Source organism: Anomaloglossus baeobatrachus, chromosome 3, assembly GCF_048569485.1.
Source record: "Anomaloglossus baeobatrachus isolate aAnoBae1 chromosome 3, aAnoBae1.hap1, whole genome shotgun sequence".
In the NCBI taxonomy this organism is placed as follows: Eukaryota; Metazoa; Chordata; class Amphibia; order Anura; family Aromobatidae; genus Anomaloglossus; species Anomaloglossus baeobatrachus.
In genome coordinates, this window is record NC_134355.1 from 171119838 (window position 1) to 171146215 (window position 26378).

General features: G+C 48.2%; 1 protein-coding gene across 1 annotated transcript in view; it reads right to left on the reverse strand.

The window, feature by feature from the left end:
• The window catches only part of IGF2R (insulin like growth factor 2 receptor), a 291000-nt gene that overhangs the window by 123286 nt on the left and 141336 nt on the right, over positions 1-26378 (reverse strand). Inside the window, exons 18-22 of the mRNA XM_075339578.1 lie at positions 19762-19924; positions 13649-13828; positions 13172-13273; positions 12871-12972; positions 5623-5797 (exon numbers count right to left, since the gene is read on the reverse strand). Of these exons, the coding sequence (XP_075195693.1) occupies positions 5623-5797; positions 12871-12972; positions 13172-13273; positions 13649-13828; positions 19762-19924 (722 nt within the window). The remainder of the gene's footprint in view (positions 1-5622; positions 5798-12870; positions 12973-13171; positions 13274-13648; positions 13829-19761; positions 19925-26378) is intronic.

Genomic DNA, 26378 nt, shown 5'->3' on the forward strand with positions numbered 1-26378 from the left:
GCCAGGAGTCCACAGAGGCCACAGGAGCCAGGAGTCCACAGAGGCCACAGGGGCCCGGAGTCCACAGAGGCCACAGGGGCCCGGAGTCCACAGAGGCCACAGGGGCCAGGAGTCCACAGAGGCCACAGGGGCCAGGAGTCCACAGAGGCCACAGGGGCCAGGAGTCCACAGAGGCCATAGAGGCCTGGAGTCCACAGAGGCCACATGGGCCTGGAGTCCACAGGGGCCTGGAGTGCACAGAGGCCACAGGGCCCCAAAGTCCACGGAGGCCACAGGGGCCAGGAGTCCACAGAGGCACAGGGGGCCAGGCAAACACAGAGGCTACAGGGGCCCCAGGCCATGCGGTAGAATCCAGCTCCAAAGCCCGATCAGGAAGCCACACAGCCCGGCCCGAAGCCACGCACCGACCCCGGACTAGCGCAGGCAGGGACTCCGGGACGATCCCCCGTGCTTTTTCGCCGTGTGGCGGTGAAGACGCAGGCACGCGTCAGGGAGAGGCTCCGGCCCGACCGCAATAGACTCACCAGCATCGCAGCGTCCGGCCAGGATGGAGGGGACCACGGGCTTCACTAGGAACCTTCCCGGCCGCTCCCCCGGAAGTGCTCCTGTATACTTCCGGGTCACTACAGCAGGGAAGCGTGCACCTTCGACGCGGCAGGGCCCCCCCCGCCGCGCACACGTCTGGTAGAAGCACACCCTGCCGCAGGAGTCATATCTCCCGGAGGCAAAGCCGGACCAGGAGAAAGAGGACGAGGTGCACCGGAGGACGGAGTCCACGAGGGGAGCTCCACCGACCGTGCTTCCGGATCCAGAGCTCCGCCGTTCCCTTGGAGACCGCACGGACTCAACCGGACCCAGGTACTGTAGGTTCCTCTCCATGCAGGACAGGAAACCAACTGATGAGGGAGGGGGACTGCCCCCTTTTTTATCTGTAGGTTTCCTGTCCTGAAGGAGGCGGATCCCTCTCTCGTGGGTGCTGTCATGACGAAAGGAAAATTATATATATATATATATATATATTATATATATATATATATATATATATATATATATATATATATATATATATATATATATATATATATATATATATATATATATATATATATATATATATATATATATATATTTTTATACATATACACACGCACACTTTAAAATCTTAAAGCTTAACTCCAGCTTTTTTTTTTTTTTCTTTTCAGCAGTGGAATGGTGATTTAAATCTAATTCCCCTTCCCACTGTCTTATACTCACTCTTCAGCGTTTTCATCCTCTTAGCATCGTTCCTGTCTTGCGGCATCATCTTGCTTCCGTAACTTCTGACTGGTGGTAAGTCAGAAGTTACATAACAAGCACTTAATGCAACTCTATGAGAGCCAGAATGGAACCACAATGGGGCTCTCTGAGTTGTATTGATTTATGACCTCCGACTTGCTCCACGAAACACTGGAGCTGCCGTCAGGTAACAAATCACAGGAGACCAACTGAAACGACGATAGAAAAAAGATAAAGACAGTGGCAGGTAAGTATAAGACAGGGGGGCAGGGGAGGGGACTTACATTTAAAGCATCACTCCAGCACTGAAATAAAAAATAAGCTGGAGTGGTACTTTAATTTCTTGTTAGTCACATTGGGGGACACATAAATCATGGGATAGTCTACTACCATCTGGAGGCAGACACTATTATTACATGCTAAATGAAAATTGGCCCCTCCCTCGCAGACTATACCTTGCTTGCTAGCATCAAGCCTCCTTAGTTTTTTTTTTTTAGAATGTCAGTTGGAAGCAAGGCCGGTCTCAGTCCTGTCTTAGTTTAGGTGCTAAGCTTTTTTTGCTTTGTGTATTAAATGGATTTCTCTGGGTAACAGAGTGCAATTCTGCTGTTTCACCCACATAGTGTCGGAGAGTACTGGCTCCAATTGTTCAGTCCATATCCTCTTGCACCGGTGTGGCTAGACGAATGTACCCTGACACCCTCAGTAGTCAGGTACTGGGGCGGAGGCCCGTAAGCCAACTAGCTCTTAACTTCTGCTCCATGTACATGCGAGCAATGTGGGGCAGTAGGCAAGGCGATCCGGATCTTCAGGTGAGGTAAGTATTGCTTTGTCATGAATCTCCCCTCTACTCTTTCCTTGTATATGTTGGGGGCAACAGAGGTAGAGATTAGAGATGATCGAATACTTCGATTATCTGGCTTCGCGAATACTTTCCGAATACCTCGCCGCTATTCGACTATTCGATGCGCAAAGTAAGTCTATGGGAAGCCCGAATAGTTCCAAATAGTTGTTATTCGGGTTTCCCATAGACTTACATTGCGCATCAAATATTTGCGAATAGTGGTGAGGTATTCGAAAATTATTCGCAAAGCCGGATAATCGAAGTATTCGATCATCCCTAGTAGAGATCCTTTATGATGGGTGTGTGTGTGTCACATTTGTTGATAAATCTCAACCTCATGGATTAAACATGGCTGTAGTCCTCCACTAAATCACACAGCTACAGGTTGTGCAAAAGTGGGAAACGTCTGTCGTAATTGTGTATTTGATTTCCATTTCCATCCCAGACTCAGCTTTAGGATGTCCCCTGGTTTCCGTGTCCCCCAAAGAGACAAGTGAGAAAGGTAGATTTTTGGTACTCACCAAAAAATCTTTAATTATTTTGGCTTTTCCTTCTCTATTCTCACTAAACTGAGGAGGCCTGATGCTAGCAGGCAAGTTATAGTCTGTGTGGGAGGGAGCAATTTTCATTTAGGTTGTAATATTACTATCAGCCTCCAGGTGGCAGCAGACTATCCCATGGTTTAGGTGTCCGCCAATAAACAGATTTTACGGTGAGCACCCAAAATCTACTTTTTTTATCCCACTAGAGAACTTGATCCTGCAATTGTTTCTACAATACATTGTATATGTCATGGTTTTGGCCTTTATGACAGACCATTTATTTTTCACCCTTTTTTGGCATGGTCCAAGAGCCATAACATCTTTATTATTTTGGGTAACAGTTATATGAAGGCTGGTCTTTTCTCGGATGATTTACGATTTTCAGTGATATAATTTTGAGGTACACAATTTATTAATGAACCTTTGTTAACTCTTTATGGGAAGGGATGTTAACATAACAGCAATTCTGCAATTTTTATGCAGTTTAAATTAAAAAGTTGCATTTATTCTGTGGGCCATTACGATTATGGCAATGCCAAATTACGATTTTGTTACTTTTAGACAATACTCTTATTGGAAAAAAACAAAAAAAACCAAAACAACATTTTGGGGTTGCCATATTCACAGAGCCATAACATTCACAATTTTCCATCAGCAGAGGTGTACGAGGGGTGTAGCTTTTATTCATGCCATTTTGTGGTATACGCAACTTTTTTTAAATCACTTCATTGCAATTATTAAGAGACATAAATAACAATTCTAGATTTTGTTTTATTACTTTTTATATTTTACACGGTGGCTCCGTGGGTAGCACTGCAGTCTTGCAGCGCTGCAGTTTGGGGTTCAAATCACACCAAGAACACCATCTGCAAGGAGTTTGTATATTCTCCCTGTGTATGTGTGGGTTTCCTCCGGGTTCTCCCATTTCCTCCCAGACTCCAAAAACATACTGAGAGGAACCTTAGATTGTGAGCTCCAATGGGGACAGTGTTGCTAATGTATGTAAAGCGCTGTGGAATTAATAGTGCTATATAAGTGAATAAATATTATTCTATATTATAAACATCATTCATAGTCGGATACAACTTTCATGTTACATTATCTTTATTCTGCAGTTCAATATGATCACAACAACAATACCAAATGTATGTAGGTGTTTATGTTTTGCAGAAAAAAAATATTTTGAAAGAAAAAAATTGGGGGGGTGGGGTGGGGGGGGCACCATATTCTGATACCCATAACTGTCCTACTGTTCAGTAGGTTAGGATGAGCGAAGGCTTATTTTTATGTGGGACAAGTGCTACCTTTTACCAGTACTTAATTTTTTATTCTTTGGGTGTAGTTGGCGTTCACTGGAAATAAATCTGGAGTTGTGTTTTTTTGGTTTTTTATTTACAGTTGGCTGTGTGCAGTATAATTGTCATGTTAACTATATTCTGCGTGTTGATCCCATTTCAGTGATAGCCAATTTATACTTTTCCAATGTTTTCCTAATTTTTCATAAGAAAAATCAGTTACCATTCGCCGACCAAAATAAAAAGACTATTTTTGAGAACCTTATGTTTTTTTGATAGGATTATTGCAAACATTCAAACCATCGTTAGGCCTCTGGTTGTAATAGCAACCTGACGGCACCCAACTGCAATCTGTATGCTTTCTATAAAATTCTTCACAAACCACTGTAACTATTGACAGCATCATGTGAGGGGTTGAAGTTGTGGGATTGGATTTGGCTGCATCCCTGGCACACACAACATGATCTCAGCTGTGTTTAACAGCAGACTCCTGCTGCAGGGGACACCGGCCCAACGGCCCGGACCATCCCCGAGACTCAACTGTACGCCTGATTGACGAATATCACTTCCAATCTGGTTCTACACCCGGAAAGGGAACGGCTTAATTATCTTTTATGAAGCATTGCCTATAGGCCAGTTAGGCCCCTGGCTGCTATGATGACAGCTGGCACCCAACATGTATAGAGTGGGCTCAGCTCCTAAGTCTGCTCCAAGCAGCAGCCCCCAACATTTGAAGAACGTATACATTATATGTAGAGAAAGAGTTGAGGCACTTTAAGGAGTGATCCTTTGACAGCTGTGCAGTGATAGACTAGAATGCCATCCATTAGGCTTGCACTCGTCTGGGAAGACTTTCTACAAGATTTTGGAATGTATCTGTGGGAATATTTGCCCATTCATCCAGAAAAAGCATTTGTGATGCCAGACACTGATGTTCAGCAAGAAGGCCAACCTCACAATATTCATTCTAGTTATTACCAAAAGGTGTTCAACAGGTTTGAGGACAGCACTCTGTGGAGTCAGGCAAGTTCTTCCAAACGAAAATCCCCCAATCATGCCTTCATGGACCTTGCCTTGGGGCACAATGATGCTGGAATAGTAAAGGGCCTTCCCCCAAAATGTTCCTACAAAATTGGAGGCAAGATTATCCTTCACTGGAGCCAAAGGGCCTAGGACAACTCTGACAAAATAACCACATAGCATTTACTCTTTTCCACCAAACTTGTTGGCACGATGCAAATCAAGCAAGTAATGTTCCCCTGGCATTAAGTAAACTAAGACTCTTCAATCAGACTATATAGAGAAGTGTGCTTCACCAATCCATAGAAATAGAACACATTTCCTCGTCTCTAGAATCCGGTGTGGTGTGCTTTACACCACTACATCCAACACTTGGTATTGTGCTTGTGATAAAAGTCTTGCATACGGCTGCTGAGCAATTGTAAACCATGGCATGAAATTTTTTTGGGCTAATGTTACCGTAATGCCCAAGGTGTTTTGAAGCTCTACAGTTATTGAATTAGCAGAACATTGGTGACTATATGCACCTCAGCTTAAAACTCTGACATCAACGAATAAGCCGTGTATCTCAATACTATTGTCCATATAATGTATCAGCCGGGGAAAGTAGTGGGGAGAAACCTACAAAAACTATAATTCCACTTACCGGTCTGGTCATCCATTTTTCCACTATAGGTAAGCGTAATAGTGCCTTCTGAAGCCAGATCCAGGGATTGGCTTGGTTTCACTGGTCTAGATACTAAATTGTTGTCAATTTCACAACCAGCCGCTGGACTGTCCCCAATCTGTCCACAACCACTGACAGGGCCACAGATGTTCAGCTACGGTAATAGGACAAAAATACCAATCAAACACCAAATAAGTAAAATCAAGTCACACACAAAATGGAATTATTAAAATTAATTTTAGTTGTAATGTCGGTTAAAACCTAGAAACAAAATAAGAAAGCAATAAAATGTGATACAAAATAACCCCTTTATTAAGCTTCAATGGCTGCAAGCAAAAAAACAGGAGTTTGTACACCCCAATTATAAAAATTAAATAGTAATAGAGAGGTAGGCCACTTTCTCTCGTTCGTTCAGCTTTCCTTACAAACAGACTAGCATTTCTCTCTATACAATGGCTACTGGTGGAGTAGCACATAACCAGACCAGTCCATGAGCCTCCAGCCTCACCAACCCTTTGAAAACTATGTATACCCCAACCGAGAGCGAGCGAGGCCGAGCATGACTGAAAAATGTATCATAACCTGTGTAACAAACGTAGCTTAACCCCTTCAGCCCCAAGCCTATTTTGACCCTAAAGACCAGGCCATTTTTTGCAATTTTGACCAGTGTCACTTTATGAGGTTATAACTCTGGAACGCTTCAACGGATCCCGGTGATTCTGAGATTGTTTTCTCGTGACAAATTGGGCTTCAGGTTAGTGGTAAATTTAGGCCGATATTTTTTGCGTTTCTTTGAGAAAAAAACGGAAATTTCGCGAAAATTTGAAAATTTTGTAATTTTCAAACTTTTAATTTTTATGCTCTAAAACCAACGAGACATATGACACAAAATAATTAATAAACAACATTTCCCACATGTCTACTTTACATCAGAACAATTTGGGGGAAAAAAAAAAAAATTTAAGGAAGTTATAGGGGTTCAAAGTTTATGAGCAATTTCTCATTTTTACAACAAAATTTACAAAGCCACATTTTTTAGGGACCACATCACATTTGAAGTGATTTTGAGAGCTCTACATGACACAGAACACCCAAAAGTGACACCATTCCAAAAACGGCACCCCTTAGGCTACTCAAAACCACATTCAAGAAGGTTATTTACCCTTCAGGTGCTTCACAGTAACTAAAGCAATGTAGAAAAAAAAATGAACATTTTACTTTTTGCAACAAAAATGTTAATTTAGCCTCAAATATTGCATATTCACAAGGGTAGTAGGATTAAAAGAACCCCCAAAATGGGTTGGGCGATTTCTTCTGAGCACGCAGATACCTCATATGTGTCGAAAAAACACTGTTTGGGCGCACGACGGGACTCAGAAGGGAAGGAGCACCATTTGACTTTTTGAACAGAAAATTAGCTAGAATCGTTAGCCGCACCATGTTGCGTTTGGAGAGCCCCTGAGGTGCCGAAACAGTGGAGCTCCCCCATATGTGACCCCATTTTGGATACTAGACACCTCATGGCATTTCATTTATCTAGATGTGTATTGAGCACTTTGAACCTCTGGGGGCTTCACAAAAGTTAATAGAGTTGAGCCGTGCAAATAAAAAAAAAAAAATTTTACCACAAAATTGTTACTTCAACCAGGTAGCTTTTTTTTTCACAAGGGTATCAGGAAAAATTGCACCATAAAATGTATTGTGCAATTTCTCCTGAGTACACAGACACCTCATATGTGGTGGAAATCAAATGTTTGGGTGCACAGCAGGGCTCAGAATGCAAGGAGCGTCATTTGACTTTTCAAACGCAAAATTGTCTGGGATAATTAGCGTATTCCATGTTGTGTTTGGAGACTCCCTGAGGTGCCAAAGCAGTGGAGCTCCCCCACGTGACCCCATTTTGGAAACTAGACCCCCATGGCATAGAAAAAAAAATAGGGCGCACGCACAAATGTTCTGCAAAAAGGTTGGGGGGGGGGGGGGGGGGGGGAGACTAGGTGGGATGGAAAAAAGAAGTCCTGTCCAAAGTCGAGTACGACTGCAGGACGATTGCTGATCAGGTACCTAATTGTACATGTTTTGTTTTTTTTATTTTGGGTGCACAAAAAAAGCAAAAACTAGAGCAACAATTACGTAGCTGATCAGCACTTGGCGGCAGGCAGGTGGGGGAGGAGGGGGGGAGAAGGAGTGGGAGATGCGATTGGGGATTGTTAGAAAAGAGCGACGAACAATACTTACAGGATGGATCAGAACAGCGGCAGATTGGGAGGCGGCAGATTTGGCGGCGGCAGATGGGGGGGCATCTGTGAATGTGTGTCGGCGTCGGCTGGGATAGGGTGGGGGCAGATGGGAGAGGGCGCAGTGGATGCAGGAGCGGCAGAGGATGGGGGGAAGGGGAGTGGGAGGTGAGATTGGGGATAGTTACCCTACAGGATGGATCTAGGCAGCAGGATCACAGGAGATGGAGGCAGCAGATCGGGGAGGGTGAGAGGTGGGAGAGGGAGCGCAGCGCAGATCACGGGGGAGACAGGTGAGCAGAGCGCAGATCACGGGGGAGACAGGTGAGCAGAGCGCAGATCACGGGGGAGACAGGTGAGCAGAGCGCAGATCACGGGGGGAGACAGGTGAGCAGAGCGCAGATCACGGGGGGAGACAGGTGAGCAGAGCGCAGATCACGGGGGGAGACAGGTGAGCAGAGCGCAGATCACGGGGGAGACAGGTGAGCAGAGCGCAGATCACGGGGGAGACAGGTGAGCAGAGCGCAGATCACGGGGGAGACAGGTGAGCAGAGCGCAGATCACGGGGGAGACAGGTGAGCAGAGCCAGATCACGGGGAGACAGGTGAGCAGAGCGCAGATCACGGGGGAGACAGGTGAGCAGAGCGCAGATCACGGGGGAGACAGGTGAGCAGAGCGCAGATCACGGGGGAGACAGGTGAGCAGAGCGCAGATCACGGGGGAGACAGGTGAGCAGAGCGCAGATCACGGGGGAGACAGGTGAGCAGAGCGCAGATCACGGGGGAGACAGGTGAGCAGAGCGCAGATCACGGGGGAGACAGGTGAGCAGAGCGCAGATCACGGGGGAGACAGGTGAGCAGAGCGCAGATCACGGGGGAGACAGGTGAGCAGAGCGCAGATCACGGGGGAGACAGGTGAGCAGAGCGCAGATCACGGGGGAGACAGGTGAGCAGAGCGCAGATCACGGAGGAGACAGGTGAGCAGAGCGCAGATCACGGGGGAGACAGGTGAGCAGAGCGCAGATCACGGGGGAGACAGGTGAGCAGAGCGCAGATCACGGGGGAGACAGGTGAGCAGAGCGCAGATCACGGGGGAGACAGGTGAGCAGAGCGCAGATCACGGGGGAGACAGGTGAGCAGAGCGCAGATCACGGGGGAGACAGGTGAGCAGAGCGCAGATCACGGGGGAGACAGGTGAGCAGAGCGCAGATCACGGGGGAGACAGGTGAGCAGAGCGCAGATCACGGGGGAGACAGGTGAGCAGAGCGCAGATCACGGGGGAGACAGGTGAGCAGAGCGCAGATCACGGGGGAGACAGGTGAGCAGAGCGCAGATCACGGGTGAGACAGGTGAGCAGAGCGCAGATCACGGGGGAGACCGGTGAGCAGAGCGCAGATCACGGGGGAGACAGGAGAGCAGAGCGCAGATCACGGGGGAGACCGGTGAGCAGAGCGCAGATCACGGGGGAGACAGGTGAGCAGAGCGCAGATCACGGGGGAGACAGATGAGCAGAGCGCAGATCACGGGGGAGACAGGTGAGCAGAGCGCAGATCACGGGGGAGACAGGTGAGCAGAGCGCAGATCACGGGGGAGACAGGTGAGCAGAGCGCAGATCACGGGGGAGACAGGTGAGCAGAGCGCAGATCACGGGGGAGACAGGTGAGCAGAGCGCAGATCACGGGGGAGACAGGTGAGCAGAGCGCAGATCACGGGGGAGACAGGTGAGCAGAGCGCAGATCACGGGGGAGACAGGTGAGCAGAGCGCAGATCACGGGGGAGACAGGTGAGCAGAGCGCAGATCACGGGGGAGACAGGTGAGCAGAGCGCAGATCACGGGGGAGACAGGTGAGCAGAGCGCAGATCACGGGGGAGACAGGTGAGCAGAGCGCAGATCACGGGGGAGACAGGTGAGCAGAGCGCAGATCACGGGGGAGACAGGTGAGCAGAGCGCAGATCACGGGGGAGACAGGTGAGCAGAGCGCAGATCACGGGGGTGACAGGTGAGGGAGCACAGATCACGGGGGTGACAGGTGAGGGAGCACAGATCACGGGGGTGACAGGTGAGGGAGCACAGATCACGGGGGTGACAGGTGAGGGAGCACAGATCACGGGGGTGACAGGTGAGGGAGCACAGATCACGGGGGGTGACAGGTGAGGGAGCACAGATCACGGGGGTGACAGGTGAGGGAGCACAGATCACGGGGGTGACAGGTGAGGGAGCACAGATCACGGGGGTGACAGGGGAGGGAGCACAGATCACGGCGGTGACAGGGGAGGGAGCACAGATCACGGCGGTGACAGGGGAGGGAGCACAGATCACGGCGGTGACAGGGGAGGGAGCACAGATCACGGCGGTGACAGGGGAGGGAGCACAGATCACGGCGGTGACAGGGGAGGGAGCACAGATCACGGCGGTGACAGGGGAGGGAGCACAGATCACGGCGGTGACAGGGGAGGGAGCACAGATCACGGGGGTGACAGATGAGGGAGCACAGATCACGGGGGTGACAGGTGAGGGAGCACAGATCACGAGGGTGACAGGTGAGCAGAGCGCAGATCACGAGGGTGACAGGTGAGCAGAGCGCAGATCACGAGGGAGGCAGGTGAGCAGAGCACAGATCACGGGGGAGGCAGGTGAGGGAGCACAGATCACGGGGGAGGCAGGTGAGGGAGCACAGATCACGGGGGTGACAGGTGAGGGAGCGCACATCACGGGGGTGACAGGTGAGGGAGCGCACATCACGGGGGTGACAGGTGAGGGAGCGCACATCACGGGGGTGACAGGTGAGGGAGCACACATCACGGGGGTGACAGGTGAGGGAGCACACATCACGGGGGTGACAGGTGAGGGAGCGCACATCACGGGGGTGACAGGTGAGGGAGCGCACATCACGGGGGTGACAGGTGAGGGAGCGCACATCACGGGGGTGACAGGTGAGGGAGCGCACATCACGGGGGTGACAGGTGAGGGAGCGCACATCACGGGGGTGACAGGTGAGGGAGCGCACATCACGGGGGTGACAGGTGAGGGAGCGCACATCACGGGGGTGACAGGTGAGGGAGCGCACATCACGGGGGTGACAGGTGAGGGAGCGCACATCACGGGGGTGACAGGTGAGGGAGCGCACATCACGGCGGTGACAGGTGAGGGAGCGCACATCACGGCGGTGACAGGGGAGGGAGCACAGATCACGGCGGTGACAGGGGAGGGAGCACAGATCACGGCGGTGACAGGGGAGGGAGCACAGATCACGGCGGTGACAGGGGAGGGAGCACAGATCACGGCGGTGACAGGGGAGGGAGCACAGATCACGGCGGTGACAGGGGAGGGAGCACAGATCACGGCGGTGACAGGGGAGGGAGCACAGATCACGGCGGTGACAGGGGAGGGAGCACAGATCACGGCGGTGACAGGGGAGGGAGCACAGATCACGGCGGTGACAGGGGAGGGAGCACAGATCACGGCAGTGACAGGGGAGGGAGCACACATCACGGGGGTGACAGGGGAGGGAGCACACATCACGGGGGTGACAGGGGAGGGGGGCGGGTAGCTGACCACGGGGGTGAGTGGTGGGGGGAGCGTGCAGCACATCACGTAGGGGAGAAGGCGAGCAGCACATCACGGAGGGGAGGGGGCGGGCACCGATCACGAGGGGGAGGGGCCGGGCAGCAGATCGGAGGGAGCGGTGGCACTATGACAGATGGAGGAGGACAGGGATCGCGCAGCACATCACGGAGGTGAGGGGGCGGGCACCGATCACGAGGGGTGAGGGGCCGGGCAGCAGATCGGGGGGAGCGGTGGCACTGTGGTAGATGGAGGGCGGCGGCAGCGGATCGGGAGGTGTGGGGGTGAGGGTGCGGGCAGCAGATACGAGGGGTGGGGGTGCGGGCAGGAGATCGGGGAGACAGGTGGCAGATCGCGGAGGGCAGCGGCGGATCGGGAGGCTTTTCGCCGGTTTCATACAGTGCAATGGCAGCGCGGCAACTTCCGGGTCCCATGCTCCGGTCACATAACAGCATGGGACCGGAGCTTGTCGCCCTGCCATTGCACTGTGTACACTCACTGTGCTGGCGTGCTGCAGGGACGACAAGTGAAGCTGATGGGGGCGGTCACCGGCAACAGGTCCACTGTGATTGGAGAAATCGGTCACAAGGCCGATCTCTCCAATCAGAGCTACTGGAGCTGGGGGAGGGTGATCCAGTGAGGTCACCCAGCTCCAGCCAATGACCAGTGCTACAGCTGCACTGGCCAGGGCTGGATTTCAATGTTTCAGTCACTTTAAATGGCTGGAACATTACAGTGGCTGTGATTGGTTGAGCGGCGTTAGTCAGCCAATCCCAGCCTCCGTAGGTCCGGGGAGGAGGCACCACCCCTCCTGAAGTAAGGAACAGGTCCCCTCCTCCCAGAATCTGCGGTTTATGTTAACATATTGCAGTCATCGGAGGCTCCGGTGCTGCGATTCCGTCATGACGGAAAGATCAGTCCTTGGTCGTTAAGGTCCAGGGCACAAGGACGGATCTTTCCGTCCATGGTCGTGAAGGGGTTAAAGGGGAACAGAAATAAAATCAGCCATAATTGGAGTACGAGCCTTATAGTGGCACCTTGATGGATGAAGGGTGCAACAAACTTATTAAAAGACATAAACATCCTTAGAAATTTGGCTCATTTTATTCCCGTGGAATCATCACCTTGACGGATGTATAAAACTCCAGCCTTGTAGAATCGGGGCCATTGACTTCTAAGACAAATTCCTCTAGGCAAGTTCTGGGACCAGGTCTCTGACCATAATCTACTCGCAGGGTTGGATTGTAAATCGTAAAGACTACAGAAAAGGAAGGGTCAGCATATTGTTAAGTTTGGAAACTAATTCAGTCATGGCTGAATGAAAACACTGTGGACCATTGGGCGTTAGGGGTGTCCAGTGTGCGACAGACATGGCCCCGGGTCAGGGTTTCCGTATATATTTACACAGAAAGAAAAAAGTTCTTACTTTATATGTCTTGCCATTGCCTTGTACCATGTATCCGGACTCATTCTTCAAAGATTCAAAGTTGTAAGTAAAGCCAGTGTTTGGATTTTCTATTAAACAATCCTGCAGGAGAAAACACAAGATTCATAGCTGATCACCTCACACTTTCCCTAAGAGTATGTGCACATGGAGTGTTTGAGGAGTTGTGGGAAAGATTATTAACGTTTCTTCACTGTTTCTACTCCAAAAATCTCCTCCTTCATGTGCACACATCCTAAGATTGGGAAACTGGTAGTCTATTTTTAACACGTTTTGTCCTCACCTCTTTTCCATGTATGCTTTTGATGATAGGGCAAGCGGCTTCCGTATTCCATAGAAAGGTGGCTATACAGTTATCATTTGAAATAAATCTAGGGCTGGTAAACTATTAAAAAAAAGATAATTCAGGCGGATTAATAATACAATTTAATGCATGAAAATCAAGAATTCTTTGAAGACCACAAAGCAGCCTCTATGCAACACGATATGAAGCCACAAACAGGGGGGAGGTCACAAATTATATCAATGGCTGCAGCTCTGCTCTTCAGAATATTACACAGACAGCAATTTAGCATGATGACATCCAAGCTGAGCTATACGTTCAGGATAGGCCAGAACTTCCAGAAACCGCTGAGCAGTGCGCTGATTGCCATGATGAACTTCTTTGATATAGAAGTCCCCACAAAGAGGTTAACATCGTGAAGATTACATTATATGACAACACATGCTCAGTGATAATAATTACTATTGATACACTTACCAAGGCACCCTTTTCACAAATAAGATGCAATTGTGACGAATATAAAACAGTTTTATTTTCTTCATCAGTACACTTAGAGCCATTTGTGTACTCAATGAGTATTTTGCCACGGTCTTCTATAACGGGTTTCTTGCTGGCCACCCCTAGGTTGTTTATGGCAACGGTTTCAGAAAGTTTATCCTGCATTTAAGATGTGGAAGAAAAATTGAATATGCTGTGGCTTATAAGAAGAGAAAACAATGCAAGAGAATTAAACCTAGACATGCACTAAAATGGCTCATTTTGATGTGACGCAAGAAGAAAACTAAAGGAAAGTGGTCATCAAAAAATGAAATATTGTTTAACTCAGGATTTTGGGATAAATGTATTTTTAACCAATTCTTTTTTCAATTTTCGTTTTCATATCACAATTAGTGATGGGCGGACCCGGACTGTAAAAGTCCGGCTCCGAGAAGGTTCAAAAGTACCCGAGCACCGACCCATGGGCCCGGAGTTCTTAGAGTAACAATCTGGAAACTTGGGTAATTTAAAAAAAAAAATAAATAAATAGGAATAAAGCAAGATTTTATACTTACCAGTCTCCACGCGGCTGTAACACTGCTTCTGGGCTACTCATACTACTACCATCATATATATGCACAGCTTCCCCCGCTCACCGCTAGTTCCGGATGTCTCTGATTGGTTGCAGTCAGGCAGCACCCCCACCTTGTGTGACAGCATGTCTGACTGCGTTCAATAACAAATGCTGTATGCGTGTCTGTATTCATGTAAAAATAAATAAAAAAATTGGCCTATCACAGATAAATCATATGGCTATAGGCTGCAGACCCCAGCTGTGGGCATTATCTTGGCTGTGTATCAAAATAACAGGGACCGCATGCATTTTTGTTTTAATTACTTAAATAAATTATTTTAAAAACCGGTGTGCGGTTCCCTCCCAATTTTGATACCCAGCCATGATAAAGTCGACAGCTGAGGGCTAGTATACTCAGGCTGGGGAGACCCATGGTTATTACCCCCCCAGCTTAATAATAGCCTGCAGCTGCCCAGGATTACTGCATTCGTTAGATGTGATAATCCCAGAACTTTACCTGGCTCCTCCCGGTTACACTGGTGTGGTGGCAATCAGGGCAATAAGGGGTTAATGACAGCTCACAGCTGCCATTAAACCCTAGACTAGTAATGGGAGAAGTCTATGAGACCCCCATTACTAATCTGCAAGTGAAAAGAAAAACACTAAAAAAAATCTTTTATTTGAAATAAAATTAAAAAAAAAAAAACACCCTCTTTCCCCACCTTTATTAACCCCAAAAACACCCCTGCAGGTAATCCACACAAGGTCCCATGATGATTCCAGCTCTGCTATATACATTCTGAAGGCACAGCGCGCGGGCACAGAACATGACCGCACGTTGTGGGCTTCAGGCAGAGACTGAGCCACAGTGATGGGCAGTGACGTCACAGCTGGAGGTTCCCTCAGTCCTCCAACTGTGACCGCAAATAACCCGAGTTAATTCGGAAATGCATGGGTGTTTTGGGGGATTAGTAAAGGAATGAAGAGGGTTTTTTTCGTATTTTATTTCAAATAAAGGATTTCCCTCTTATTTTGTTACACAGCCAAGATGAGCACAGGCTGAGGGTTGCAACCTTTAGCGGTATGTTTTATCTGTGCTGAGTATCATAATATGGGGGTGACCCTATACCAATTTTTCAATTTTTATTTATTTATTTTTACACTAATATAGGGACACACAAAGCATGTGATTGCAAGCAGTCAGACACGCTGTCACACAGGGTGAGATCAAAATAGTAGAGGCCAAGCTACACCGTAAGTTGGTGCTCAGAAGTAAAATAGATATGAATCAAACAGTCTCAAACTTCGGCACTCCAACGGAAAAAACAAGATTCTTTGGAAAATATATCACTTTTATTCACAACAAAAAAGGTTCTTAAGATCATCCAGAATTGACATTTGTATAAGAAACGTTTCGGCTAATAACTCCAATTGCCTTTTTCAATAAACTGATCAGAAATCCTTGATATTCAAATGTATGCCAATTAATCATGAAAAAAATATTTTGCAAAAAAAACTCTTTTGCATAAGTGGCGCCCCTGGCCTGGTCAGGTGCTACTGAGTATTGCACCCATGCTGGGTCAGTACAAAACAGGTAATCCCAGAGGCTGACTAGGGTGTGGACACACAGACACTAAGTAACCAGGAACACACACACAGCTTAGAGGGGACCCCTGGGCAGTCCCAGGGAGGGGGCGTGGCCCTCGCATGCCAGCTAGTAGTGGGACTGGAGACTGAGAGTGTGCAGTGGCAGCCGGAGGAGTAGGTGTGGAGGAGCCGCGTCTGGAGGATAGAGCAGTGGAGCAGGACCCTGTCAGACCCTGCACCTGTAGTGGCTACTGGCGGGGAGAGAGGCTACTCAGTGGTGCCGCCTGAAAACCACCTAGGGCAGTAGCAAGAGATGGCTGAGTAAGGGGACTGCCGGTAGTCCAAGCCCGCACGGGGAAACAGGTCCCCAGAGTAGGAACCCATTTACTTGGCCTGCCAAACCTGCAGGTGAGGGCACTGTATGTGCCTCACCAACCTACACAGAGTCCGCAGCATCAGCAGCAACGAGGTGGCCCATAAGGAGGATTGAGCCTGGAGCCATCTTTACCTTGGTCCACGCTGCCAGCAAACGGGCCAGAAAGGGGAGAACGGCAGTTGCGACTTCCTTGGGTGATCGCCGCAACACTTCAAGTACGAGTCACCCCAAACAAGAAGGGCTAAAAAGGCGAGTCAGCAGTCACCCCTACATCAGTCGAAGGGATACCTGGTTCCACCTGGTTCATCATAGCATCGCCTGGGTTGACTCACAGTTACCATCTGAAAGTGAGTAAAAACCCTGAAAGACATTGCTGCTTGTGTGTGAGTTCTTCTGTGACCTGTGGTACTACACACTTACACTGGGCCCTGGGGCCAGCCTCACTCTCGGGAAGCTACAACATCTGAGTGCATTTACTATCAGCCCCGTGCATTCCCTAAACTGCAGTGGCGGTCACCCCCTGACCGCAATTACCGAGAGTGGCGTCACGATTCCCATAGACGTTAACCTGACCTTCCTGTTGTCAGAAGAATCCCAGCACGTGGAGTCCCTGAAGACCCTGAGGCGACCTGAAGGTAATGTGGGGCTCCACACATAAAATACATGTGACTCAAACAGCAACATGAAATCCAATCAACCAGGGAATATAAACGTGGGAATGTGCCAGAATAAAGTAATCAGTCCAGCAATCAGGGAAAACTTCAGGTTCCCCTCTTATAATCAAAAATGGCTAAACAAGCCCTAGGAAATAGCAATGTTGTAACCGGTAACTGTACAGGTAAGCCGTATGTCTGAACTCAGGGAGGAAAGTCCTATGTAGTGTGGAGCATAAGTATGGGTGAACCTGGTGGTCTAACAGGGTATCATGTGTTCAGTGCCACAAGGATTTCTGATCAGACAGTTTATTGAAAAAGGCAATTGATGTTATTAGCCGAAACGCTTATTATACAACTGTCAATTCTGGATGATCTTAAGAATCTTTTTTGTTGTGAATAAAAGTGATATATTGTTCAAAGAATCTTGTTTTTTTTCTGTTGGAGTGCCAAAGTTTCAGAGACTGTTTGTCACACAGGGTGAGGGCACGATCTGACTGCAACCAATCACAGATACCGGGACTGGGGGTGGGCAGGGGAAGCAGTGCATATGTATGAAGGATAATGATCAAACCCGAAACTAGTATGAACAGCCAAGAAGCAGTGTCACAGCCGCGCGGAGACTGGTAAGTATAAAGCGCTTGCTTCAATCCTCCTATCCCTTCTACCACTATTTTAAAGCCCCTAATTCAGGTCCCCATAGATTTGGGGACAAGTGTCTGGCCAGGTATCCGGGATCAATTCCGGGACTGAACCGGGTTTTATTTAAAAAAAACAAAACAAAACCAAACCAGTTGGACTTGTCGATCCCAAGTATCTGCGGGTCTGCCCATCACTAAGCACAATCTATATTAATAATAGAACTCTTGCAATTTTCACACTGGTCACTGGGGCTTTTTATCTTAACTTACAATTATTTCAGAATATAAACACATGTACATAGCCAGATTGGTTGGATCCCAACCCTATAGGCTGCTTTACATGCAGCGACATCACTAGCGATGTCGCTCGTGAAAGCACCCGCCCACGTCGTTTGTGTGTCACGGACAAATCGCTGCCCGTGGCGCACAATATCGTTAGTCCCCGTCACACGGACTTACCTGCCTAGTGACGTCGCTGTGGCCGGCGAACCGCCTCCTTTCTAAGGGGGCGGTTCGTGCGGCGTCACAGCGACGTCACACGGCAGTCGCCCAATAGAAGCAGAGGGGAGGAGAGCAGCCAAAAGGGAGTAACGCCCACCTCTTTGCCGGAGGACGCAGGTACGGTGTTGTTAGTCGTTCCTGGGGTGTCCCACGTAGCAATGTGTGCTGCCTCAGGAACGACGAACAACCTGCATCCAGCACCATCGACGATATTTGGGATTAGAACGAAGTGTCAACAATCAATGATAAAGGTGAGTATTTTTGATAGTTAACGGTCATTCGTATGTGTCACACGCAACGACATCGCTAACGAGGCCGGATGTGCGTCACGAATTCCGTGACCCCCAACGACATCTCGTTAGCGATGTTGCGTGTAACGGGGCCTTAACTCTTGCATTGACATGGTCTAATGAGCCTGTGCAGGGTTTTGGGAAGGAAAAGCAGGGTCAGCTGTGACATTACCTACTGTGAATAGAGCTCCTGTGTTATCATCTGTGTATAGAAGTGTAATCTGTAATTGTAATACCTCCATTTACAAAAAAACTTCTGGAATCCGTTCCTAAAAAGGCAGGTAGTACGAGCCTAAAAATGCACCAGTGGCCAGTGTGAAAATTGCAAGATATTTACTTTTTTTTCCTAATAAAGATCATGATACATGGGGGGAGGGACGTAACAAAATCTGATTTCAATAATAGTTCATTTAGCTGCTCTAATCAGAGAGTAAACCCAAGGAGCGGTGCTCAGTTCCCTTGCAGTGCCACTACAGGCAAAAAGTAAGTACCGTATTTTTCGGACCGTAAGACGCACTTTTTTCCCCCCAAATGTTGGGGGAAAGTGGGGGGTGCATCTTATGGTCTGAATATAGGGCCAGGAATGAGGTTGCTGTGGTGGTGCGGGTCATCGGGGGCACGAGCAGGCAGCAGCAGCGCCTGCCGTGACCACGTGGACCCGCTCATTTAATATGCACGCCCATCCTCCTGCCCTTCTCTCAGCGTTGAAGCAGGCGCTGACAGGTGGGCGGGATGATGGGCGAGGGATAAACAGCAGGCCCGCATGATCACCCCTGGCAACTACAGCCTGGAGTGATCATGTGCGGCTGTATTCACTGCCCCCCCGTGCATCATCATCAGCGCGGGGTGCAGTGAATCAGTATATTCACCTTTCACAGTTCCCCTGCAGCACCGCAACCTCATCCTGGCTGCCGGCGGCCGCTGAGTGAAGCCGTCCCCGTTCTCCTGCAGCATTGCGATGTCCTCCTGTGCCAGCGGCGGCCGCTGAGTGGATACTAGCGGCGCGCACAGTGATGACGTCATCGCTGTGCGCACGTGTCCACACGCAGCCGCCGCTGGCACAGGAGGACATCGCAATGCTGCAGGGGAACAGAGACGGCTCCACTCAGCGGCCGCCGGCAGCCAGGAGGAGATCGCGGTACTGCAGGGGAACAGTGACGGCTCCACTCAGCGGGGAGACATTACCCCCATAACAGTGTCAGCAGCAGATCCTCGCTCCATAAGTGTCATGACTCCCATTTTTTGCTTAAAATTTTATTTTCCTATTTTCCTACTCTAAAACCAGGGTGCGTCTTATGGTCCGATGCGTCTTATAGTCCGAAAAATACGGTATTACATAGTTCTCTTTGATAATTTTTAAGAGCAAGATCTATTTTTTTGTAGCCATTCTTCATCAAGAGCTAGAGATCCTCAATGGTGGATGAATCTGTCTAAGCTAGAAAACTGCACTAAGCAATAACCGTAGCAAATAGCAACTCTAAATATACTCACAGATACTTTCTCATAGCCCACTTGGCATACAGCAGCAAACGGGTCACATCCTTTCACTGGAACCAATGAACGACACACATTAATGTAATATTTTTTGTGACTGTCTTGTGTTTGATCCATGGCAAACCAGTTAGAAGAATGTTCTCCTTGTACTTTAGATAAACTGTTAAATGAGGAAAACAGTTACATATTAATGGAAATAGGTCAGAACACAGCGCATCACATGAGTCCATTTTACCAAAAAGCCCTGAAATAGTGGTGTGGCCTGGTCATACGACAGGGTTATCACGGGGTTCCCCGGTTCCAAACCAACTACTAGAAGAGGGACACTGCCTTATTAATTTTTTTTATTTGGTTAATTTTATTGTTATTTTTCTTTTCGCAAAAAAAAAACAAAAATAAAAAAAAACACTTTTGTAGAGATTTCTTTTAACGTTAAAGGGTTCTGCGAGAAAACAAAGTTAAAGAGGTCCCAAAACGATAGCACTTAGGTCAATTAACAAAATCAGACAGTAATCACCCTCCTGGAGTCCAGTGCCATCAATCTATTGCTGCTACTACTACTTTCTCCGTTATGGATGCAGTAGTGACATCACATGGATTGCGCACACAACTGCTGCAGCCAATTACTCAGCTCAAAGACTCTGCTGATGTGAAGTACACAAGTCACAGAGCTCAATGATTGACTGCAGCGGTAATGTGTGCTGCAGACATGATGTAACTACTGCAGCCAAAAACACAAGGGACTGGAGCAGTGACAGAGAACCAGCATGGTGCTGGGGAGGGGAAGTTCTGTCTGATTTTGTGAATTTGTAAGCCGTGCACCGGGGTGGGTTCTTTAGGATACAGCGAAGTCACGAACGAGAAATAAACGGCCCCAAAACTAGATTAACTTATAAAAGTACTTTACTACAATTTGAATATGAATGCAATTAAAACAGGGGAAGACATTCAAGGAAAATCCACAAACACTCAGCGAAGAGGCTGAGACCCTTGTGCTAAACAGGGTGGCGCCTTAGAACATGAGACTACTACAATATATACACTATATGTTACCTACAGGCATGACTGGATATTCCAACCGCCAACTACCTATTAATACCCTTAAATATGAAAAAAAAATTGGATGGGTGTGAAATACAAGCCGCCCACAGTATAGCACAAAAGTTTACAAACTTAAAATAAATTTACTCTAACCCCCAATTGACTATTCCCCTGCCCCAATATAAATATAGTGCCCATTAATGGAGGATTTGTCCCAAGATTCACCTTGAATAATCAAACAATTTACTATATACAATGGCTGCTTAGCAAAGAACATAAAAACTTAAATAAATAACAGATATTTTGTTCAACACAAGTTCCCTCCTGGATGGGCTCGATTATGCCCTAAAGTCTGTGATGAGTCTTAGTAACATCCAGGTGTGAGGTCGTTGTGGTCCACAGAGAAACCTCAATGGCAAAGATTTAAATAATGTAGCCGTGGAACTGATGGTACCAAATGGTGATTGTGGCAATAACTGTGGCCTGACAGGGTTACTATGCCTAACTAAACTAACTACAGGCCCTGCCGCAGTCTCAAATATTCTGGCGCCAAACTGATGTGAGGTGCGTGCACGGTTACCCACTGCGATGGCGCAGTGGGCCTTACTTATCTTACCGACCCGGGTCTGCTCTGGACAATATGTCTGAAATACGCAGTCAGATGAGAGGCCTCTCCAACAGATGACCAATACTGTTTGTAACTATGGCTGGTCTCCTTGACAACATCTTATCAACTTCACGATAGCTTCCATTTAGCAATCTTTTCCCATCTGGTAAGGATTCGGATATAGTCACGGTCAGCTCCACTCCGCCACAGCTCTGGTAAAGATGATAGATTTCTACTCGCAAATATTCTCTCTTCCCTCTTCCGCACTTCCTCTGTCTCTGTATTCATTCACTGCCAACTGCCAACCGCTTCCAAGATGGCCGCTGCTCTACTTCCTGTGATGTACTTTTTTTTATCAGCCTGTAGCTCCGCCCCCATCTGAGCTACCTATTGCAGTCTTTCATCTGTGCTGAGAAACAGCGTCCTCTTATGGTTGAATAATGACATTTTTGTCCCTTATAAAGTATCACATCATTACTGACAGCAAGCAGGTTATAAAGTTACATACAATAAATACTGTTCACATTTATGAGACGCAAATATATACGTCTAAACTATGCTTGTGAGGCGATACAGGGGCTTGCCATGCACATCTTTAACCAGGTACATATTTCTGGCCATGAACAATGGGAGCTGTTTCACCATCTCACAATTTTACATGAGTGCTACCGTTTGGTGGCCACATTTTTTGTGTGGGCCCTGTTTCCTGCTCTGGCTAGTAGATACGTGAGAGATGTGAATGAGCAAATACAACCTGACACATGTCAATAACGAAGAACACACAGTGATGTCTGAGCTAAGCACGAGGGACAATTTTGGAGATGTAGTTTTCTAACAGAGTGCATATATCTTGTCCTTAATACACATGTGACAGTGTGTGCTTTATTGCAGAAAGTAGCTGACATCTTTTTCTGTCAAGCTGTTTTTTGTCATTCATGTAACTTTGTTATCATGATCCATCCTTTACCAAGCAATTTCTCAAGAACATTGTAGAAAAGCTCACCTGGGCTTGTCTGCTCTCGAACACAGGAAGGGGGGCAGGGCAGGTTAAAAGGGAACCAAACACCAGGATTTTCCTATATAACCTAAAGCCAGTGCTATACTGGCAGTATCAGGCTGATTTTATACCTACCTTTAGTAACCAGCTCAGATGTTTAGGTTTTGAAATTCAAGAAAGTAAAGTTTATAAAATTCGCTGCTTGTTGAGTGACAGCAGCTGAGGATCAGATAATATCTGGGGGAAATGCATAGTTATCCCCTCCCTCTGTTAGTATTATACAATCAACCTAGCAGAACCTGTGGTGATGTCATACCCATGTGACCAGAAGGGACGGGGCCTCAGCCAACAAAGCTGATACCAGAAAGCAACATTTTCTGTTCTAAGGCACCGCTCCTTCTGGTCACATGGGTATGTCGATTGTATAATACTTATGCTAATTCTAACAGAGGGAGGGGATAACTATGCATAACACCCCCCAGATATTATCTGATCCTCAGCTGCGGTCACTCAAAAAGCTGATTTTATAAACTTTTCTTTCTTGGATTTCAAAACCCATCCATCCTAGCTGACCACTACAGATATGTAGAGAATCAGCCTGATAGTGCCAGTATAGCACTGGCATTAGGTTATATACGAAAATCCTGGTGATTGGTTCCCTTTAAGGTTCCTACAAGAGGTATAACACAAAGTCCTCACAGCTGACTGATCGGGTTGTGGATGGTGACAGGTTTGAAGGAAATTTAGGAAGGGGAGCAGTGAGTTGACAGAGAGAAGTGTGTATAACTGACCACCATCCAGGAGTAGCACTATAGCAGTCAATATGCAGGTGAGAAATGGCCAGGATCAGAAGATGGCACTCCTCAGCTTCTGGTCAGCCTCAATATAAACTGTATTGTACATGTTTAACCACCACTCTAAAATCTTGTAGGTAGTTGCTAACCAAACAAGTTTGTCCGATAGCTATCTCCCTCAACCCTTCCATACCAAGAAACCCTCGCTCTGTAAAGAACTCCTGTGTTCTCTGTGAGACAGGTGCGACCAAAAATGTCTGGTGGTAGCTTATCTCTTAGGCTATGTGCGCACTAGGCGTTTTTGCCGCGTTTTTAGCGGCGTTTTTTACCGTGTTTTTGTGCTGAAAACGCAGTGACATTGCTTCCCCAGCAATGTCAATGGGTTTTCAGAAGTGCTGTCCTCACACAGCGTTTTTTTTTAGCTGCGTTTTTGTGGTGACCACAAAAACGCAGCATGTCAATTATTTCTGCGTTTTCCACTGCGTTTTTCACTCATTGAATTCAATGAGATGTTAAAAACGCAATGAATAACGCATATAGCCGCGTTTCTATGACTAAAAACGCAGCTATAAACGCAAGGGGTGGGTACTACAGTGACGTGTACAGGAAGAGGATTCCTTCTGTTGGTAAACACAGAAGCATGAATCCTCCCGGTACCGTCACCGCTGCCTCCACCTCCCGTCCTGTGCATGTCAGCTCCGTGCGGCGCCATGTCTGGGCGGGAGGTGGAGGCAGCGGCGAAAACCAAAGTGAACAGTAGAAAAAAAAAAATGTCATATACTCACCTGTCCGCAGGGTCCCGATGCCATGCCCGCTCCCATCTCCTCCCGGTCCCGCCGCTCTGGCTGTGTGCAGTCTCCCCGGCCGGCAGGACCTTGCTTGCAGGACCTGGCGGTGGATCACCTGATGCAGTCACCTGACGCATCAGCTGATCGCGGTGTCGCCGGCTTTTTCGCGCCCGGCCGGCTATCAGCTGATCCTGCCGTCAGGGGACTTCATCAGCTGATTACCGGCAGCTCCGGCAGCGATCGTATAGGATCAGACTCCTGTCCAATCGATCGCTCCAGGAGCTGCCGGTAATCACCACAGCACATAAGTGAGTATTATTTTTTTTTTTTTTTCTACTGATGCATCAGCTGATTGTATAATCGGCTTTTATACAATCAGCTGATGTGTGATGTGATTCAGGCACTTGATCCTGACACATCATCTGATCGCTTTGCCTTCCAGCAAACCGATCAGATGATATTGGATCCTGATTGGACGGCGCGGGACCCTGACCCAGGATTACTGCGGAGGGGGGGGTTTATTTCAATAAAGATGGAGTCACTAATTGTGTTGTGTTTTATTTCTAATAAAGAAGGGAATTTTGTTTACTTACCGTAAATTCCTTTTCTTCTAGCTCCAATTGGGAGACCCAGACAATTGGGTGTATAGCTATTGCCTCTGGAGGCCACACAAAGTATTACACTTAAAAGTGTAAGGCCCCTCCCCTTCTGGCTATACACCCCCAGTGGGATCACTGGCTCACCAGTTTTAGTGCCAAAGCAAGAAGGAGGAAAGCCAATAACTGGTTTAAAGACCAATTCAATCCGAGGAAACATCGGAGAACTGAACCATACCACATGAACAACATGTGTACCCGAAAAAACAGAAAAACCCCGAGAAAACAGGGCGGGTGCTGGGTCTCCCAATTGGAGCTAGAAGAAAAGGAATTTACGGTAAGTAAACAAAATTCCCTTCTTCTTTGTCGCTCCATTGGGAGACCCAGACAATTGGGATGTCCAAAAGCAATCCCTGGGTGGGTAAAAGAATACCTCATGATAGGGCCGTCAAACGGCCCTCTCCTACAGGTGGCCAACCGCCGCCTGAATGACTTATCTACCTAGGCTGGCGTCTGCCGAAGCGTAGGTATGCATCTGATAATGCTTGGTAAAAGTAAGTAGACTCGACCAGGTGGGTGCCTGACACACCTGCTGAGCCGTAGCCTGGTGCCGTAATGCCCAGGATGTACCCACGGCTCTGGTAGAATGGGCCTTCGGCCTTGAGAGAACCAGAAGCCCAGTAGAACTGTAGGTTTCAAGAATTGGTTCCTCGAGCCCCCGAGCAAGGGTGGATCTGGAAGCTTGCGACTGTTTACGCCGACCAGCGACAAGGACAAAGAGTGCATCCGGGTGGCGCAGGAGCGCCATGCGGGAAGTAGAACCTGAGTGCTCTCACCAGAACCAACCGATGCAAATCTTTCTGAAATTGATGGACTGGACGAGGACACAAAGAAGGTGAGGTGATATCCTGATTGATATGAAAATGGGATACCACCTTAGGGAGAAATTCCGGAACCGGACGCAGAACTACCCTGTCCTGGTGAAGGACCAGGAAGGGAGTTTGTATGAGAGCGTTGCTAGCTCGGAAACTCTCCTAAGAGACGAGACCGTTACTAGAAGGCCACTTCCCGTGAAAAACGGGAAGGGAGACATCCTTCAAAGGCTCGAAAGGCGGCATCTGGAGAACCTTGTTCAGATCTCAGGGCTCTAACGGCCGCTTGTACGGAGTGCTGAGAAGACAAACTCCCCGTAGGAACGTGCGTACCTGAGGAAGTCGTCGTTTCTGAAAAAATACAGATAGCGCTGAGACTTGTCCCTAAAGGGAACTGAGCGACAACCCATTTTCCTACCTAGATTGCAGGAAGGAAGGAAACATAGACGATGCAACCGGCCAGGGAGAAACACCCTGCGCCGAGCACCGAGATAAGAACATCTTCCACGTCCTGTGGTCAATCTTGGCGGACGTTGGTATGCTAGCCTGTCTCATGGTGGCAACCACGTCCTGAGGTAATCCTGACGACACTAGGTTCCAGGACTCAATGCCACACCATCCGGTTGAGGGCCGTAGAATTCAAATGGAAGAATGGCCCTTGAGACAGCCAGTCTGATTGGTCTGGTAGTGCCCCCGGTTAGCCTACCGTGAGGCACCACAGAACCGAGTACCACAACATCCTCGGCCAATTTGTAGCGACGAGGATGGCGCGGCCGCAGTCGGTCTTGATCTAGCGCAGTACTCTGGGCAACAATGCCAGAGGTGGCACCTAAGGTAGCTGGAACTGCGACCAATGCTGAACTAAGGCGTTTGCCGCCAGAGCTCGATGATTGTGAAACCGTGCCATGAAGCTGGCACA